The sequence below is a fragment of the Trachinotus anak genome, unplaced genomic scaffold (genome assembly GCF_046630095.1).
Source record: "Trachinotus anak isolate AG129_WGS33_773 ecotype Australia unplaced genomic scaffold, CSIRO_AGI_Tana_v1 ptg000008l, whole genome shotgun sequence".
Taxonomy (NCBI): domain Eukaryota; kingdom Metazoa; phylum Chordata; class Actinopteri; order Carangiformes; family Carangidae; genus Trachinotus; species Trachinotus anak.
In genome coordinates this window covers 6,680,714-6,700,174 of record NW_027273859.1, presented here as the reverse complement: position 1 = coordinate 6,700,174, position 19,461 = coordinate 6,680,714, and the positions used below count along the sequence as shown (strand labels likewise).

The 19,461-nt window shown below is 39.7% G+C and overlaps 1 protein-coding gene across 1 annotated transcript; it reads left to right on the top strand.

The window, feature by feature from the left end:
- The first annotated feature begins 7,581 nt into the window (after positions 1 to 7,581).
- Positions 7,582 to 18,899, top strand: chfr (checkpoint with forkhead and ring finger domains, E3 ubiquitin protein ligase). The gene is made up of 18 exons (XM_071482126.1): positions 7,582 to 7,722; positions 8,593 to 8,713; positions 9,447 to 9,546; positions 9,836 to 9,945; positions 10,040 to 10,099; positions 10,195 to 10,383; positions 11,058 to 11,120; positions 11,318 to 11,492; positions 11,622 to 11,776; positions 12,030 to 12,192; positions 12,453 to 12,652; positions 12,850 to 12,966; positions 13,268 to 13,351; positions 13,631 to 13,701; positions 13,993 to 14,080; positions 14,277 to 14,384; positions 14,546 to 14,618; positions 15,417 to 18,899. Exons 2-18 carry the CDS (start codon positions 8,608 to 8,610, stop codon positions 15,457 to 15,459), a joined length of 1,905 nt encoding a protein of 634 aa, XP_071338227.1. The 5' UTR covers positions 7,582 to 7,722; positions 8,593 to 8,607; the 3' UTR covers positions 15,460 to 18,899.
- Positions 18,900 to 19,461: the final 562 nt, after the last annotated feature.

The following is a 19,461-nucleotide window of genomic DNA, read 5'->3' as shown; positions in this document are numbered from 1 at the left end:
TCTGACTTGCATTAGCCTGCTGGCATCATCTGTTTCATCCATGCATAACAATCACTGACTCATTCATCAGATGTGTAGCTACCAGCTGACTAGTAACACCCAATCATATTCCTGCAGGTGTGTAGTGTGGCCACCATAACTTCACACTGCTGAGACACTCATTCAAACCCTGCTTCACTACCGCAGCTCCGTCCAACACAGCAACCCCCTCCATATGTGCTATATTTTGGGTATTGCTGATTCATCTCTTTTTCAATGTTTATTGTATGTGTTTATCAAAGGGGGATTGGTTCTACTGTTGTTCTGTTGCTGTTTTCTCAAAATCTTGCCATTTGCTAAAAAAATGGTCAGTTCCTTGATGGAGGTGTCCCTGACTGCAGTGAAGAAGAACTCAGATCAGATTACAAGTGAAGCTCCTGCATTCAAAATCTTACTTGTCAAAGAACAGAAGCATTATCAGCAAGTATACTTTAAAGTAGCAAAAGTAAAAGCACTTGTTCCACAGAGAAAAGGTCCCCGTAAGTCATACATTACAATTTTTGACATTATCATATTGTTAATATTTATGCGACAATGTGAAAGTAGTATTTTGTTGTTGCAGTTGCTGGATGAGGTGGAGCCAGTTTTAACTAATTTGTAAACAGTTTGGTAGTGTGGTCCTGTGGTTCCATCCCAGGGGTCAGGCCCCTCCAAAAGGTTAGTCTGAGGGGTCGTGAGATGATTAATTGGAGGAAAGAAGAAAAACAAAGTTCTGTATTCATTTATTTTGCTTTTCTGTAATATTGGCTTTTTGTGTCCTGTTGAATAATTTGACCCTTTTCGGCCTCAAACGTTTAAATGAGATCACCTTATTGGTGCAGAGGGGAGATCTTTCTTTGGTGGAGCTGCTGACTACTCATAAACATCTGAACTATGAAAAGGGGCCTCAACTAGACACTGCTTTCGTGAAAACGGATCTAAAGCCACAAAAAATGTTGGAAACCTCTGGTCTAATTTTTTATATTTCTAAGCTAAATATGTTTTATGAAAAATCTTCACTGAAAAATAACTAGTAACTATGTCTATTTGATAAATGTAGTGAGTGAAAAGTATGAGGTATGAAGCAGCATTAAAAAGAAAGTACTCAAGTAAAGTACAAGTACCCTAAATTTTACTTAAGTACAGTTCTAAGTTCCAGTAATAAGACCTTAAAATGCAAGCCCCCTCTCCTAATATTAATTTATGCATATTATATCTGTCACTGCCAAATCAATATTAGTGAATGTTTCTTTGTCAAATGTCATAAAAGCAGAAAACAACTTGATTCAAACCTGTTTCCCATTGCAGCCTGGGGGCTTTAGGCTCACTGTGCATGGCTAATGTGGCATTTATTGCTAAAGACATCTGGGGTGAAAGGTCCACAGTAGTGGGCCTCCCTGAGTGGGTGCTGATAGAAGTGTTTATAAAAGCATGAAGCTACTCCCACATGAACAGAGAAAATCAGGCCCCTCTGACTGCTTGGTGTTTTTACCATATCACTGATTACCTTCTTTATGTCAGTATTCAAGATCTTTACCTTACAAACTTTTTTAAAGTAAAATCAGAACATCACATTAAAATCATACAAGGATTTCCTTAAGACAAGTACTGTAACATTAGTCAGTTCAGCAGTAATTATATACTGAAACAAACCAAATCATCCTAATTGGATTTTATTTTTAACTGGTGCTACCTAGAAATAACAATGAGGGGGCGGTGAAGGAGGAGGTTGACAATGATAAAACACCAAGTAGGGAAGCAGATTAACCCTCATTAACCCAGGTTTCTGATGAGAGGTTTTGAAGCTCAGAGTAGGCTGCTCCACCATCGCCATCTTGACACTGCCTGAGTCCACCTAACTTCCAGCTAATACAGAATGGGCAAAGAAGTGGGGCATGTGTGGAGCTGAGAATTCGGTCCGATTTAATAACTGTGGCAAGCATACTCTCCTGTTGAGCTCCTCTCACAGCTGAGCGTCTGGGCATCTTGCTTGAAAACTAACACAGGGCTAATTCATTTGCTGACTAATTAGCTAGTTAACAAGCTAAGTAACAAGCCATGTATGGTGAGCGCAGTCACCAATATGTGGTAATTAGAGCTAACATGAATGCAAATGATATGGCTTGCTGTGCGGTTAGTTGACTAATAGTATAGTATTCAAGTCCTGTACACTGAGGCGAGAAAAAGTCTAGTATTATTTTATTCATATGTTAGCACCAATCAATAGGTACAGGTATCTGCGCTCATCTTAGCTTGTTTACTGGCTATGATTAGCCAAACAAGAGGTCCAGCCACTCAGCTGTGCTAACCGTGCTAATTGGCAATCACCAAAGTCTCAGCTCCATACATGCAGCTTACTACTTACTTACTTACTGCAGGTACTGTAGATCATGGTATCCTGATTGAAAGGCTCAGGCAGTGGGTGGATGATAATTCTGTGTGGTTGACAACTTTGTGATGATGATGATGATCACAGGTTGCTCAGTCTGCTGGGACCCTCTCTCCAGCTCTACAGTCCAATCTTAGAAATCTGTGTTATATTTATCAAGCTATGCATTTCAGTCAACATTTGAAATCATTAACCTGTACATGTTTCTTCCATCTTAGAAACACTGCCAAACTCTGGTCTGTTCTATCACAACCAGAGCTACAGATGATTCATCTCTCTTCCCTATCATCCTGCCTAGATTACTGCTATTCTCTCTTCACCTGCCTCAGTAAGTCGTCGCTGGACTGTCTGTAAATCTCCCAACTGCTGCTGCAAGTTGTTGACCACTGACCTGCTCTATTCTTATATCCCCAGTGGTCACTTGGGTCTTCTGACCAGGGCTTACCGGTTGTCCTTCTTGCTTGACTAAAAACAAAAGGTGACTGTGTTTATGAACTTGTAGCTCCAACACTGTGCAATGATCTTTATATAGACACACATTCTGCAGCCTCTGTTGACATCCGAAAAGGCAGCTGAAGACTACTTTATTCAAACTGGACTTGTGTAGTCTCGTGCTTGTTATTTTGTGTTTTTAATGTCTTTCTGTTATTGTTTCTTTAATTTTTTTTATTTTTAATTTCCTGACTTTTGTGAACTACTTTGTGTCTTTGCTCTGTGAAAGGTGCTACAGGCCACAAAAAACTTCACTAAACTTCACTAGACTAAAACCAACAGAGGACTTGTCCAACTAACAAGTGTTGAACAAGTATTGAACGTGGTGTTCCATGTGACCCCCCCAAACTGCGGGAGATAATAAACTGTGATTTTTGTGTGCTGTTACATATCTGTGCATGAGTTAACTTGTGTGTGTGCATCATGTCTTCAGTGTTTCTGCATGATCTAATACAGATACATTTCTTGGATATGAGCAGATAATGAGCTACGGACAGATGTAAATGACATCTAACTGGACACTGTGCTGAAGCTGAAAACCTCTCTCTGACAAAACAGCTTTAGCTGTTGCTGGCGTTTTGTTTTTCTTTTGTGTTTTTTCTTTTTATTTGTGACTGGATGCTTTTCACATGACATATACATTTTGGATGTCACTTTATTTACAGACCTTCTTTCAATTATAGTATCACTACCTATTTGATATCACACACCAATATAATGAATGATTACAACACTTATGACTATGTGTTTAAGATACATAATTATGCAGAAACTGTTGTGATGGTTTTAATTCACTTTTGGTTTGTCATTAATTTACATGATAAACAGCTGAGATTAAACCAGTAAAGGAAGGTTGATTTGTTTATTTATATCACATATTTATTCATCAATTTCATATGATCACTTCTGTTTTACTTTTATATGTTGGTGTTGTTGTTTTTGTTGTTTAAGAGGAAAACTTACTGCCTTTGAGTACAACCTGTCTTGTCATTCCTAAATATAGAGGACAAAGGAAGAAGAAGCTGAAATGTATTCTCATGTCAGTTTGAGAAGAACTTGTTTAATAACAAGGGCCAGAACAGATGACTTCAGAGGGACCTTGTTGTTGTGTTTGAAGAGAGGTCAGCTTCCTTCAACAGAAAAGAAAAAGTCAAACTGCCCCAGAAACATCCACAGCACAGAGAAGAGACAAGACTGGGATGGATGAGAGGCCACCTGTGGTGTTATGGGCGAGGTCAGCTGCCTCAAAACCTCAGCAGCCCCAAGCCCAACTAAGAAGGAGGTGAAGAAGCCACCAGTTATGTTTGTGGAGAGGTCAGTGTCCTTTAGGAAGAAGAAGCTGTGACTGCCTCCAAAGGTGACAGGTACTGAGAGGAACTATAAACAGAGGGTGAAAAAGAGGGAGCTCGCTGCATCTAGGAAGAACAAAGCTCCCCCCGAACCTACTCAGCCCAGTACACCTGAAGAGAAGAAACCAAACCTCTTCAGTTTGGTTAAAACCATACTCAGAAGCACATAGAGACTGAGGGAAATCTGAGAGGGTCTTGTCTTTGAGAAAGCCAGGTGGAGGCACAGCTCATCTGCATGCAAGCATGGCCTGATGCTTCATAGGGGCGGTCACTCATCTGTGACTGGACCGTCACACAAATATAAAGTTGAAATTATAGTTACCACCTAAGATAAATGAATCAAAACTTAAGTTAACATAATATTAGTTAATTTTAGTTACAGTTACAAATGCAATGAAGTCACCTTTATATTATATCTTAGAAGTAAAGAGGAAGAACACGAGCAGATGCTTTACTAATAACAGCCTGAAAGTGACTGTCCAGTAAAAATCAATCCCAGAGGTCATCTGTGCAAGCAGCTGCTTACAACCCATAGTTGAGTTTTGTTGTTAATTCACCTCCTGTCGCTGTAGTAATTTTGACATGTGCAGAGGAGGAAGTCAGGTAATGTAATATAAGAAGCGACAAAGTCCATGTTAGGAAGTGGAGGTTGGGGTGGATGGATCAGTCAAACCATAGTTTGTTTCCAGTCTGAAACAATAATCAACATTGTTCCTTTTAACCACGAGTGTTCCACTGTTGTTGTTGTTGTAGTTGTTGTCTTTCCATCATTCTTTGTGTGTGTGTGTGTGTGTGTGTGTGCTGGGTGTGGTGGCCTGGTTTCTGCTTCTGTCCAATCCACCTACGCACCTGAGGTTTATCTGCTAATCAACGTTCCTCGCTGAGTTTCCTTGTGTGTCAGCTTCAGTACCTCAGCTAACAGTGTTTCCTGCCATGCCCAGCAATCACCGTCTCCTATCAGATCCCAGAGCCTTGGCCGTCTGCCCTCCACTCAAGTCTCCTGGAACCAGCTCAACACCCATACTCCAGCTACACTGACTTGCCAACACCGTCTCCAACTCCACCCTAGAAACCCACCTGTCTGCCCCACTCCATTCCTGCTCATATATCACCACTCAACCATCAAGATCCTGGAGAAAACCAACCTTGCTTTTGACTTCCTGGTTGGAATTAATCCTTTTTTCTAAACCATGTTCTGCATAGGGGTCCAAATCATTCAGCGTGTCACATCCACAACCTTAGCTATAGGTTCTATGTAGTTCAGCTTTAAATCAACATTTTCACAGCAGTAATTATTCATATCTTGAAAAGTAACAACTGGATTGATATTGTATCTTGGTGATTTTTCACTGAAAAACATTCTGTAATGCATTCAACCTGTTTGGTTCTACATGACAAAGACAAGTTGATAATGTACATGTAATGAAGATAATATTAGGAAGTGTATTTTTTTTTGGGGGGGGGGGGGGGGTTCTGTGTCATCGATAAAACACTCTCACCACATGCTATTCTAAGAAGCTGTTCTGAGGCTTGACACAATCTTCCTCATCTGGAGCCCAAATTTACAGATGTTCAAAAGTTCATTTTTTTCCAAAACCTTTAAGGACTGAAAGGAATGAACTTTCTCAAATTTTGTGTGACGTCTTCCTTTGGAAATATCTTCTGGAACTGAGTGAAAATGGAATCCAGTTCCATTTATGGACATAAAGTTTGGGGTCAATGTTTCACTTTCAGGCTCTTTCTGCACTAATTAGGTAATAAGGCTTGTGTTGTCTTTTTTTATTAAACCAATCATTTTACCTTGTATCTATGTTTACTGTGTCTGTGTGCAGGGGGAGGAGCAGGTACAGGTACAGCCAAATGAAACAATGGCTTTCCAGAGTTTGGTTGCAAATATCAAATTCATCGGGGAGCTGTTTAAAATCCGGCTGCTAAAGAATGTCATTATTCATAACTGCATTGGTCATGTGTCTGATTCATCTCCTCATCAGCAGTGAACAGCTGTAGCTTGTAAAAGTCAAGCGTTGCGCTGATGGATATTTCCACAAACTGGATGAGACTGTCAAGAAGAGGAAGACCTCATCCAGAATTAGCTGGATGCTGCAGGAGCTGCTGGAACTCCACAGGAGACGCTGAGTTCTTGGCGAAGAGGGAGCAGTGAGGCAGTCTTCCCCTGAGCCTGAACCTGCAGACTCTGTGGACAAACCTGCTCCACTGAACATACTAAAGAGTGAAGACTGCAGCTGTGCTCCAGAGCTGAAGCCAACAGGAGACCTGCCAAAAGAGGCTAAGGACACCGAAGCAACATCAACGTGACTGCTCTGAGAATGAAGAAGAGGATGACAGTATTCCTCCCATGACTAACAGTTCTCCCACTGTCTCCTGTGCGCCTGCTGAACAGCAATTAACTGAGGAGGAGATGGAGACAGCATCTGAAGAAATCATAACCACTTTCCTCAACAGTGATGATGTTCTGGAGGCAGAGAAGTGCATGGTGGACCTCATCAGGGCTACGCGGAGGAAGGAGTGTGTTGACATAGGGCTGCATGAGTGCAAAAGGTGTAGGGGAGATGATGATTATAGGCACTGTGCATGCAAGTTTTTCTATGACCAGATGACTCCCAGTCTGAAGAAGCTTGGCAGGATAGAAATTTTGAATGACAATGACCCGAAACATAGTGCAAAAATTTGAAATGAGTTTGTAAAAAAAAAAAAAAAAAAGTATGACCTGGCCCTGAATCCAATGGAAAACACAAGATGAAGCAACAGAACCCCTCCAGCAAAGAGCAGCTGAAGAAAATCATCTATGAAGAATGCAGAACATCTCTGCAGATTTGAGCAAGGCTGTTATCTTTGCTGCCAATGAAGTCAAACTGATCATGAAAAATAAATGCATACAAAAGATCAGAATAAAGTATGGAGTCTCACTAATGAAATTCTTAAATATGAACCTGTCATCATCGTTTTATTAGTCAAATAAATTGGCGTAATTATTCTTGAAAACAAATAAAATTCTATTTGTAATTAACATTTTAGTGATATTGATAGGTAGACTACGTTTTGTTGTATTCTGCATAATTGCCTGTGTCACAAAACTAACACAAACATGAAAAAGCTGCTCTTCCGTCCTCAAAAATTAACGACACAGCTGTAATTACGTTTCAATTGTGGGTATTTGCCTGAAGCCTGTGTCCAGTTGTCACAAATGTGCATGTCGTGCACTAATTTTTGGCTAAATATTGTGTTGTTTTTTTTTTTTTGCAGGCACTGCTCCGTCCCAAACACTGCACACACAGCTCACATGGATGAACGTGAACTTTTAAACACCAAACCAAAGTGCCCCTCCTCCATCAGCTGATGCAGATTGTCAACCCTGAGCCTGGCAGGAAGTGCATCTTGAGTGTTTAGCTGGAACATGAGGACAAGAACCTGTTTTGCGCAGAGCTACTGGGACAACAAACTAAGCTTTTGACGGTAAAGTAACCGTTTCAGAAATGGGATAAGCATAACATTACAGTTTCTCCTGCTGGTTAACGCGTTCTCCTGATTTTCTCCGAGATGCATGGTATGGTGGGTCGCTACTGTTAGCAATCGCGTTAGCTTAGTGTGAACGAAGTTGTGTGTGTTCACGGTAACTGTTGTCAGATCAGTACCAATGAAACATTTTCCCACACTGATGGTTGACAAATGAAAAAGCTTTACGTTTTTCCAAAATTTTCTCAAACGACAAAGTCGGCTAATAATAACGCTGGACAGCTAGTTAGCCCACAAAAGCCAAGTTTAGCTAGGTCTCGTTAGCAGATTTTGCCTCAGGGGAGTCGTGCCAGACTTCGTGAGAGAAACTTTCAATTTAATGCAGCCTTGTGTATTTAGGTTGCTGCATATCCATCCTAACGTTGCTCATAGTTATTTATGAATCCATATGGCACACTTGTGAATTCGGCATACATAATACATGATATGTCCAGCATCACTGGATTTAAAACCAACTCAAACTCAGAACTGTCTATTCAGAATGAATAATATTTATGATGTTTTGACTTAAGAGAACGGGATTTAAATTTAAAAAATGAACAAGGCGGTGTTTTGAGTGAATACTGAAATCAAGATGGGACGTGTGGAATTATTTTAAAAAGGGCTATATATCTAGTTTTTTTTTTTTTTAGTTTTTATGATAATATCATCATATCCAAAACGTCACACTGATGTTTAATTTCGCTTTCTCTTTGCCACCATGTGATACCCCTGATAGTCTAGAAAACAATGGCACAACAGTAAGAATGACGCCAAATACCTACATTGAGAAGAATATTTGATTAAAACTTTTCGTCTAATTTCTTTCAGAAAAGACATCCAGTGATGGACAGTAGTAGGCGAGGACAACCATGGGGGAAGCTAGTCAAAGTGGACTCCAGTGAAACTGTCCTGCTTTTCAACAGAGAATGCACAGTTGGCAGAAAAAAAGGTCAGTTAGTTTGTGATTGTTATGGAACGAACAGCAGAGATTTGTCTTATATCTTATGTCAGAAAACTTAAACATTTTTCATCCTGCTTGGAAAAAGCTGAAATTGTGGGGTACCTATTAATAAAAGACAATCCTGTCTGTAGCATAGACATTACCGCCAGTGTCTAGAGCCTTTAAAACCTCCCCCTTGAAAACACAAAGCCTTCTTTAGTGCACCAAACTTAGACAGCCCCTTGTGATGATAACAAAAGGCATCCATTGAGAACATGTGTGTGGAATATTAAGTAGATTTTTTTTTTTGTATGGGTTTTGCTTTAGAAAAGGTTAGGCCTATATTTCCCCCTGTGTCTGCTTTGTTGAGAGCTTTTGGGGTCTACTTCTTTGCAATGCAAAGTAACCAGCCTTAATTGCTTATCTTACGTCTGGGCACTAATAGAACTAAAAATGTCATGGCAACACAGTTTCAGGTGAATTGCATTGGTATGAGGTTGAATTCTCAATGTACTAAATTAAAAGGTTAGCCTGTAGAACTGCATTGGCATATTAACCTGAGAATTTGTTGTGCTGTCATGAACATAAACACATAAATATATTACCAATTATACTCGATGAAAGACGGCACTAAAAAGCAGAAAAATTAATTGAGTAGCTTCTCTCTTAGAGAGCTGAATTACCTGTAATACGTCCATTCATTGTTTTCATGTTTCTGTTTTATTTTGTTTCTTATTACTAGGATGTTATCTGTCATTTCCGGCCAGCAAACTGGTCTCAGGGGAGCACTGCAAGATTGTGCAAGATGAAAGCTCAGGGCTGGTGTGGCTTGAAGACATGAGGTACAGTATGCTAAATGTGAACTGCAGCACAGAAAGGTTGCGTGTATCATGTGTCAGCTTTCCACTGGCTCAAGCTAAATGATATAAGTTCTGTGGGGCACTATTTATTGATGAGAAGTTACATGAAACAAACAATGTGTTGAATTTAAATGTGTTTCATAGAGACTATGCTTGTATTTTAGAGCTGTTCAGATGTGTACTTATGTATGATTTGATGCTTGTTCTTTCATACCATTAAGAACCTTTACAGTGTACAATGAAACATAATTGCACGTTTGTCTGTGTGCAGCACTAATGGCACGGTGATCAACACGTCCAAACTGGTCAAAAAGCAAACTCACATGCTGCAGAACGGTGACGTCATCTACTTTGTATATAGGAAAAGTGAGCCAGAACAAAGTGAGTAGTTCATTTTGTTAGCCATCAGAATAATATGTTTATATGAATTTATGAGGAGGAAAGACAGGCAACCTCCTCTGCTCTCGCCCTGTAGACATCGCCTATGTTTACCACTCAATCAAAACGGAGCAAGCTATCTCACAACATAGTTATGGTAAGTAGAGTGGCTCTTTTGTTTGTTCATTCACTTTCATTCCACAGCTACATTGTGCCTTACTAGTAACCCCCCACCCTCAATCTGAACTTCAGACATGGACAAACCAGTCTGCAGTCCTGCTGCTGTTCCAGCTTCAGAGATGTCCCTCTCTGTAGAGCCTGTAATGCTCACAAAGGCTCCAACTCAGGAGGAACCTCAGCCCTCCACCTCCACCTCCCACTTCTGTATTGAGAGCCCTCTCACCTCTGGTGCCACTGCAACAACAGCCTCTCCTGTCTCTGGTAAGTTCTCTGCTAACACACGGTTGTTGGTAAGGCCTTAAAATAATATGGTATACCAACATTTATAATATTAGAATTGTGATTTTTATATGTAATTGTAACAACATAACCTCAGCTGGTGTGGTCAGATTGTGTCTGTGTGATAGATGTTGGAGTCACAGGACGTTAACGGAGCACACAGATGCAGAGCTGCTCTGTGCAGTGACTTTTTCCTCACAAATGCCAACTTGATTATGACTAATTGAGCCATTTCCCTCCACCTTCTCCAACTTTAAAAAAAAATCAGAAGTGTTTTAGGGTCATGCTGCTCTGACTAATTGCCCACAAAGTGAACATACAAGGAGATTGAACTTAACCGAGTCGGATTGTGGCAGGATTGATTCCGTTCACTTACTAGATAATGGAGTAAAGGGCTTCTTGTGTTTTTTAGTGCCTCTGCTCTTTTTCTCTGAAGATTATTTCTTGCTTCCATACTACAGAAGTGGGTTATTTTGTGGAACCAACTTCTCCATTCACTGTCAGCAGTGCATGTTGCTGCTTTACCTATATCCCACAATGTCAATACAATACCACATTGCAAGATTTAAAAAAAAATAATGTATTAAAATATTAATCCGTGTAATCATGAATTTTGTTTCGCTCTAGTCTAAACTTTTCAACTCCTTTTTTATCAGGCCAAGCTAATGAAGACATGGACAACATGGAGCCAGAAAGCAAGCGGAGGAAAAAAGATAACGGTCAGTTTTTTTTTACTTTGATATTAACCTTGTTGTCCTTTTTTACTCACAGTAGATTTGAATCTTACGAGAGCTCTACTTGCAGCATTTGTTCCAACACCTAAAACTTCTTTAGCTAGCTTGGAAGCTTTTTGTAACCAGATAAATCCCATAAGTGACTCAGTGTAGCATGTAATATCCACTTTTTGTGTTTACAGATGGAGATTATGATTCGAGCTTGCCACACACCTCCACTACAGAAGTCGTTGGTTCAGCTAAGGGAAGCCTTGGGAGTCTTTTGTCTAAACCTCCAGTGGAAGGGACCAAGACAGACAAGATGGAGGAGACTCTGACATGTGTTATTTGCCAGGACCTACTGCATGACTGCGTTGGGTAAGATCTCAAGAGGAGTAAATGTCCAAGGTTGAGGCATGAAACCTGCTTAGTGCTCTTGTAAGGCACTTTGCATACATGTGCATGTGCTCCATGTGAATAATTCTGAGTGTCTTGTCCTTGCTTCAGCTTGCAGCCTTGCATGCATGTCTTCTGTGCTGCCTGCTACTCAGGCTGGATGGAGCGCTCTTCGCTTTGCCCCACCTGTCGCTGCCCTGTGGAGAGGATTCATAAGAACCACATCCTCAACAACCTGGTGGAGGCCTACCTCATCCAGCACCCAGGTTGGAATAGATACAGATCATTTTAATAGCCACTGTAGTGACGATAGATTGGCAATTTATTTTATTTAAAATGCCCGGTTCCTCTAGTAAAGCTAACATGATGTAGAACAAGAAAGAAAGAATGGCATGTAAGTAACTACAGTACTACAGTACTTTGCTTGTGTCATTTCCAAAGTGGTATACAGTATATTCCCCACAAACTTGGTTAGATATTGAGTTTGTATATGTTTGTGTGTCCTGTTCTGTCCCACAGAAAAGTGTCGCAGTGAGGAGGATCTGAAGAGCATGGACAGCCGTAACAAGATAACTCAGGACATGTTGCAGCCAAAAGTTGAGCGCTCTTTCTCTGATGAGGAGGGCAGTTCAGATTATCTCTTTGAGTTCTCTGACAATGACAGTGACTCCTCAGACTTTAGGTAAAAGGTCTGACTGTTTGCATCTGTAGTAAACACAAACTAAAATATTTCTAACAGTGTGGGACATAGGTAATAATTAAAAATTTATATAAAACAATGTGTGTTAAATATCTCAGATGAAAACATGAATGAAAACAGCAGAGATCATAAATGTGCATTAAGAAAAAAACACATGAAATATGAGAATCGTAAACGTTGTAAGAATATCATGACATGAGACATGGAAAAACCATCATTGCCCTTTGTGTTTTTGTCTCCAGTCAGCCTCTGGTGATGTGCCGACAGTGTCCTGGCTACAGGAGGGAGGTCAGTCAGGTGCTGTTTGCTACAGGTTCAACATACTGGCTCCCTGGTCTGCCAGCTCCACCACCTATACCTGCTCCACCCAAATCAGCAACTGAGGAGGGGTCTGCAAAGCCCACAGGGGAGCAGCCTTCAACATCCTCCGATGTCCTCTCAGGTGATTAGGAGTGTAGATTAGACGGGAAGGTAACTGGCTAGAGTTAAACTTTTCGCTCAATGGAGATACAAAATGCTGTAATAATCTAAAAACCACAAACAGTTAGCAAGAGTTGCTATTTGCTCTGTAATTGGAAAATGTATTTGAAAGTCTGAGCACTTGTCTAAAACCTTTTTCTGCCCCTGTCCTGTCTGCAGCTCCTCAGGAATACCACTGCCCACCTCAGGGCTGCCATCTCATCTGCACCTGCTGCCTCCAGCCCATGCCAGACAGACGGGCCGAGCTAAACAGCCAGCAGGTTACTGCTCAACAATGTGAGTGATCCCTGAACTTGTTAGTCCCTCTGAGGAAATCTAATAGATAACAACATAATGTCAGAAAACTACAGTGAAATAGGCATGGAGTTAATATAGGAAGCTAAAATTCATAGGTAAAAGAATCCAGTCAGTGTGTGTAACCCTTAAAGATGTATTTAATATACATATCGTTGAGGTAAGCAGTGTATGTAAAAAAAATCACCTCATAGTTAAAGTGCAACTTTGCCATTACCCACATGTGCATAGATTGTTTCATAAATTATACACCTTGTGTGCATGATGTCTTGTGTGTTGACAGGTGTGCTGTGCCAGCGACCTTTCTGTCACATGTACTGGGGTTGCCAGAGGATTGGCTGTCAAGGCTGTCTGGCTCGATTCAGTGGTATGTATCTGTTTCAGCTAAACAGCCCCAGGGGGATCTGAACTGTTAGCCTTATTGCTGGGTAGCAGGCTTCGAGCAGTGTGGGATTTTTTTTTTGGCTGTTACCAATAAACCTTTAATTGAGGTGGAGATTGACCCAAATACTGTCCAACTACAACATCTGTAATTTTGATGATTGTCATCTTCAGATCAAAAGCTCTTTGTTTTCCACAAACGTTTGTGAATTGTAGCCTGTCTTTATGTTTGGTAGTTAAAATCCATGTTTTGCATTTTTCTCAGAGCTCAATCTGACAGACAAATGCTTGGATGGAGTGTTGAACAACAATAACTATGAATCAGAGGTCCTCCAGGTAAGATGGACTTTATATGTGTTTGTATATTAGAATGAATGACTTGATTAAACCAGTCGTGTAAAGTATGCGATTAACATCTTGGGTGATTGACTGAAACTGAAGCAACTGCTGATATCTACATTCATGATACTCTAAGACACTTGAACCAACTAAAGCTTCTATCTGCCAACTGTGGAGTCCACTTACATGCTAAGACTGTAGGTCTGCACCCTACAGTCTATGGCCTGCACATACAGCCATGTGTGATGTTAAGATGCTTTTCTGTGTGTCTTTCCATCCTTCCACCAGAACTACCTGTCCTCCAGAGGGAAGTCATGGAGAGATCTTCTTCAGGAGGCTCTGGAGGGCTTACAGGATGGAAACTACTATCTGACAGGTGAGCCCTCAGATCAAAACCCAGGTCACTGTCATTACTAAGAAAATAAGTAAACTTTATTAAGTAGTGGATTTTGCTACGGATTTGGAAGATCCACTGTGAAACTCACAGTGACTCATTCACTGAAATGTAGCATATACAATGTGGCTAAATTAAGTGTGAGTGGTAATTTTTTTTACCTGTCTGACTCCATCAGATTGCCGCATCTCTGCAAACACCATCCTGTGCTTCTGCTGTGGCCTGCGAGCTTTCAAGGAGCTGGCCTACAAGTACAGACAGAACATCCCTACATCCGAGCTGCCAGGTCAGGCAGACCAAGATTATTCTTAAAGGAAATTCAGCCTTTTACGCAACTTAAACAGAAAATCGCAATAGTTGTTTTCACTTCAAGATTTTCACTTATCCTAAACATTAAGATACCTATGTAATCATTTCACTTGATGCCCTTTTTTTCTTTTTCCTCAGCTGCTGTAACATCTCGTCCCGACTGTTACTGGGGACGCAACTGTCGCACGCAGGTGAAGGCACATCATGCAATGTAAGTCTTAATAGATACACATCACAACGTAATCTCACTCAGATAGCATGTTGGTGTGCAGGTTTATCAATGACTTTTTCCCCTTTGCAACGCTGACACTTTGTGTCCTTGTTCCTTTGAGGGTTAACATTGTTACATTGTATTAAAATATTGCAGGGTGTTGTTTTTTTCTAACTGAGGAACTTTGTACTCCTCCTCTACAGTACTGAGTTAGTTTTCCAGTAGCCACAGTTTGTTTGTTTTTTTTTTTTGTTTTTTTGATTTACTGACCAGTGAAAAGCACAAACATATCCATTCAGCTTTGATTGTCACAATGCAGTGGGATCCACCTGCATGCATTAATGTTTACATATATTAAATGTCACCTACATCACATTGGCATATTTAAGGAATGACATAGGTTTAAAATAGATTCTTAGCCACGTTTTTTGATGGCACATATTTATTTGTAAAATTTCAAAAAGATTCCTGAGCATTTTTATATGCTTATTTGAAAACCCATTAGAACATGATGGTTTTTAGTGCTTTTGTGCTGTGGTGCTGCTGAGCCCTCAGGTTAAGGGGTCATAAATCTGTTGAGTATTTCTGAACATACCTTGGACACATACTGAACAGTAGCCCCTTGCATGTAGTTCATCTATTTCACCACTAGGGGGAGTCACTGTATAAATATGGTCTCAAACTTCCTCAGTCTGCTGTTTGAAGACCTGGGCAAGGTGGTTCATGTCATCTCATCTCTTTGTTTTTTTACACACAGCACTTAATTTATGTGTTTTGTTCTTTTTATTTTCATTTCAGGAAATTCAACCACATATGTGAGCAGACACGTTTCAAGAACTGAAGGAGCAGTGTGGTGTGTTTCTTCAGGTTCAAATGGAGATAACTGAGCTTCTTGTGTATTGGAGAGATTCGATCTTGTTAAATTCTGTTGTGTGCATTGTAACTAACTGCCTTCAAGATTATGCAATTACTTAATGCAAAAATTACAATCAGTATCCATTTACAATAGTGGCCAGTGTCTTAATTGACACAGTGAAATAATTCTATGCACAGTCAAATTAAAGTTCAGGGTTTAGTTAAGTTTAAAGCTGTTAAGATTTGCAACTTGGGTGGGCATTTAACACCAGCCACCATTTTTAAATTTTGTCTGTGGCTCATTCATTTGTTATTTAACCTAATAACCAACCACCTTCTGACATTAATGAATTTGTTTGGGTAGTAAAATAGTTAAAGGTGCTTCCTCCAGCCTGTGTGACAAAAATGTTTGTTTTCCTCTCAGACTAAGAGCGATTGAGGCAATCTGTATGGATTAAGGCCATGTACTGTATGTACACTTAGAAATGTTGGTGCGCATGTTTCATATTATGTCCTTCAACCTTGGTTATCAAGGCTTGAAGGACCTGATGCATATTTTCTTTTTATTTTACTTATTTGTTTTTAACAGTAGAAAATTTATCTTAGAATCCAGGGCTTCAAATAACAATGTCAATGAAAACATCTGTTACCATTAGAGTAAAAGTCAAGTGATAAATAGTATTACTGTAATAGTAATACTCTACCCAGGAATCAGACTGGTAACTTAAAACAAATTGAGTACAAGAGTGTCTCACCTCTGAGGGTCTATTCCTGTCTTGCCAAGGCATTAATGTGTTCCCAGGCAAGAGCAAAAAGCCACGTCAAAGCCCCCACACACAAAAACTGGGGTAGATTCATAATCTCATGTGATATTTGTATAGGATTTCATGTCTGTGGGAAGGGGATCAATGTGTTGTAATGCTGTCAAAGGGCACAGGGGCCTCTGTTGTATGCTTTGCTCTGGATAATCATCTCCAAGGTGATTAAAGTAGTGTAGAAGGGACATGTTCTCAGAGCCTTGTAGTAAGGGCTAAGGTTTGAGGAAAAGCACAGTTACTCCATATAGACTCTAGGGAGGAATAAATGGACTGAACGGTTAAATATGCTGAAGCTGATGGTGCTTGCAGAGTTTTGCCGCATACACATGTAGAACCAACAGTGAAGAGAATCGTGCAAATACAAACACAACAACATGCTCTGTCATTTGGATTCTGATTATATTGTTAAAGCTTACCTTGCAAGCATTTTTGATAGAAGTGTATTCAGGTTCTGTGAAATATTTGGAGATAGTAGTTGATCAGCGTGTGGATTAATTAAATCCAAGTTGAATAGTTTCTCTCTAGTTCCTCAGGTACACAAAGCTGCTGTCTTGGTTTAATTGCAGGTTAACCATGTTTGGTGGTCAGAAAAGTTCTGTGTCAATGTGTAAAAGCTGTCACTGAACAGTCATGTTGAATCTGATAACGTCTTGTTTTTGACTATCATCAAGTGTCAGTAAGTTCCCATCATGCAGACATGCACAGGAAGTATTGATGTCGAGTGTAAATATTTGACAAAAAAACTTTTTTTTTTTTTACTTATAGCTAAGTGAAATAAGAACATCAACATTAGTTTCAAGAGGCCTTATATACTGAAAGAAGAGGATAAAATAATAGTTTTGATGTTACCTTGTTTTTTTATTTTTGTAGGGCCACTGTCATTTGTTTATAGAATGAGGGGGTAGAAAATGTTGAAAGCAGGACTTAGCCAATTAATTTTGTATACTATCTTGTTGTTTTTGTTTTTTTTTGCTAGTTGTGTCTATATTGTACAATTATGAGGATATTTGCACATATTTGTTTCACACATATTTAAAGGCTTATTTTCGAGTCTATTCTACAATATATGAATCCAATATGGGATGCTGGCACTCACAATATCTGCTTTGTAATCATAAGAAGGGTTTCAAGCCAGACTGACATACACAACATCAGAGAGAAGCATGCAAATGTGAAAAATAGACTTAGTTTTAGTTTTTAGAGTTATCCTAGATAGTGCTGAATTTAAGAAAATTATTTCTGGTTTATAGTATTAATAAGATTAGCAGTATGCGTTGTTTTGGAATACGGCTCTTCATATTTTCACTGCAAGTGTCGGTGACAAAATGGGTTTGTGAACGGGCACTTTCCTGGCCTCTGCTTGAGATCCTTAGTTAATTTGTGGTATTAGCAAGGTGGTGTAGCTGTTGGGTTGTTTTTTGGGGTTTTTTTTGGCCCCCTAGGTCATGGTGGGTCCACATTGGCATTCCTTAGCGGCTCAGGCACTCAGCACAAGCCTAGTTGATCACCCCCGACGGAGTGGCTGAGTTTTAATTATTCCCTACAGGAGAGGAGATCTGGGGACCCTAAGCCAACAACAGTCCCAAGCCGCTCCAATCAGAGGAGTTGGTATTAAAGAAGCTTTGGAGGAATGCTTTGCATTCTCCCTGGGGTGGGATGTGCAGGGGTATGCTGTATATTAAGGCAAATATTTACTCACCTTGTGTGCAAAAGTCTGGACCAAGCTGCTCAGCAGTATGGAAGAGGCAGGTTTCATTCTACCTCATCACAGCTTCCAGGAGTATGGGAGACTGAACAGGCATCAGTCACATCACGTCAGCACACATCTCGCAGTACGAGGGATGGAAGTCCTCACTGATGCCTGTAAACTTTGTATGCAATGCACTATTTGAACAATTAGTCTAGACTATAATCCACTAGTTAAATCACTATAGAGTAGCACTAGATACATGTAAAAATTGTTGAGGACTTAATTTAGAGAAATATGTTTAAGAGTTTGATAAATGCTTCTTTACCCTTGATGTTGTATTAGCAATGCTAAAATTGTCTTTGAAATGTGTATGGATCTGATTTGCTTGGTGACCTTAGCAAAATAAAAGACTGATATAGCTGTCTGTAGAAACTGATTTGCTTTTGTTAAAACCATAAGTTTCCTCCATTTAAAAACGTGGTTGGTTTGTTACTTCATTTGGTTGTTTGAGCTTCACTGTATGTGCACAGTTTGATAGAAGAAAGGCGGTTTTCACATGCATCTGTTGAATGGGAGACTTTCTCTATGCTCACCTCAAAGCTGAGTTTAAATCATGATGATGTGACATTTGTGGCATGCAAACTTACATGTGTGATGTGGAAACTTGAAACCTCCAGCACACAGAACAGAGAAGTGGGAAACATTTTGTATGCAGTAGTTCAATGTGCCATTAAAAATATTTGTATACGCATAGATTCTTGATTTTTTTTTTTTTTTTTTTTTTTTTTGTGAAGCAGATTTCCTTTAAAGAATTTAAAAAATGCATTTGGGAATCCAGCACAGCAAATTACCATATCTGCAGTGTCACCTAGTGCACATAGTATTCACGTAAACGCAATAAATCCCTGTTTTTCTCAATCTTCTGTTCATTTATTTGTATTTCCAGTTTTACTGAAGACAAACTCAGTGTGGGGCATGTACATTCAAAAAAAAACATCTTCCTTGATCAAAAGACAGAAGATCAGCATAAGACTTATATGACTTTTAATTCGAGTTTTGTCCCAAGGACGTCTGAGTGTCCTACTGATGGAGTAACAGCTTCTGTCAGATCAAGGACAAAACGTGTGAATGACATAGCCTTTATTAAAACTTTACATTAATTCATAACTCATTTTAAATACTATTGTGATTGCTAGCTCTCTTTATACTAGATAATAGTGTATATTAGTGCTGTATATGCTTTTACATTATTTTGATTTCCCTTTAATAATCCAGTATCAGCCTTGGGAGTACATACTGTATGCATACACTGTTGCAACATTGATATTAATGTATGATCTATGCTCTGCAGAACACTTTTGGATAATTGTATAAGCATTCATTAGCCTGTGCTAAAAAAATAACCACATGAAGAACCACATTAAGGAAAGAGCGGAAAGCTGGCACAGGGTAGCACAAAATCCACAATGAATGAGCTATT

What these genes read in the sequence shown, in the direction of transcription:
- chfr (XM_071482126.1), top strand. Translation starts at nt 8,608, where the DNA reads ATGGACAGTAGTAGGCGAGGACAACCATGGGGGAAGCTAGTCAAAGTG. An exon ending in CTACTGCATGACTGCGTTGG is followed by an intron (nt 11,493 to 11,621) that starts GTAAGATCTCAA and finishes TCCTTGCTTCAG; the next exon opens with CTTGCAGCCTTGCATGCATG. An exon ending in ATGAATCAGAGGTCCTCCAG is followed by an intron (nt 13,702 to 13,992) that starts GTAAGATGGACT and finishes TCCTTCCACCAG; the next exon opens with AACTACCTGTCCTCCAGAGG.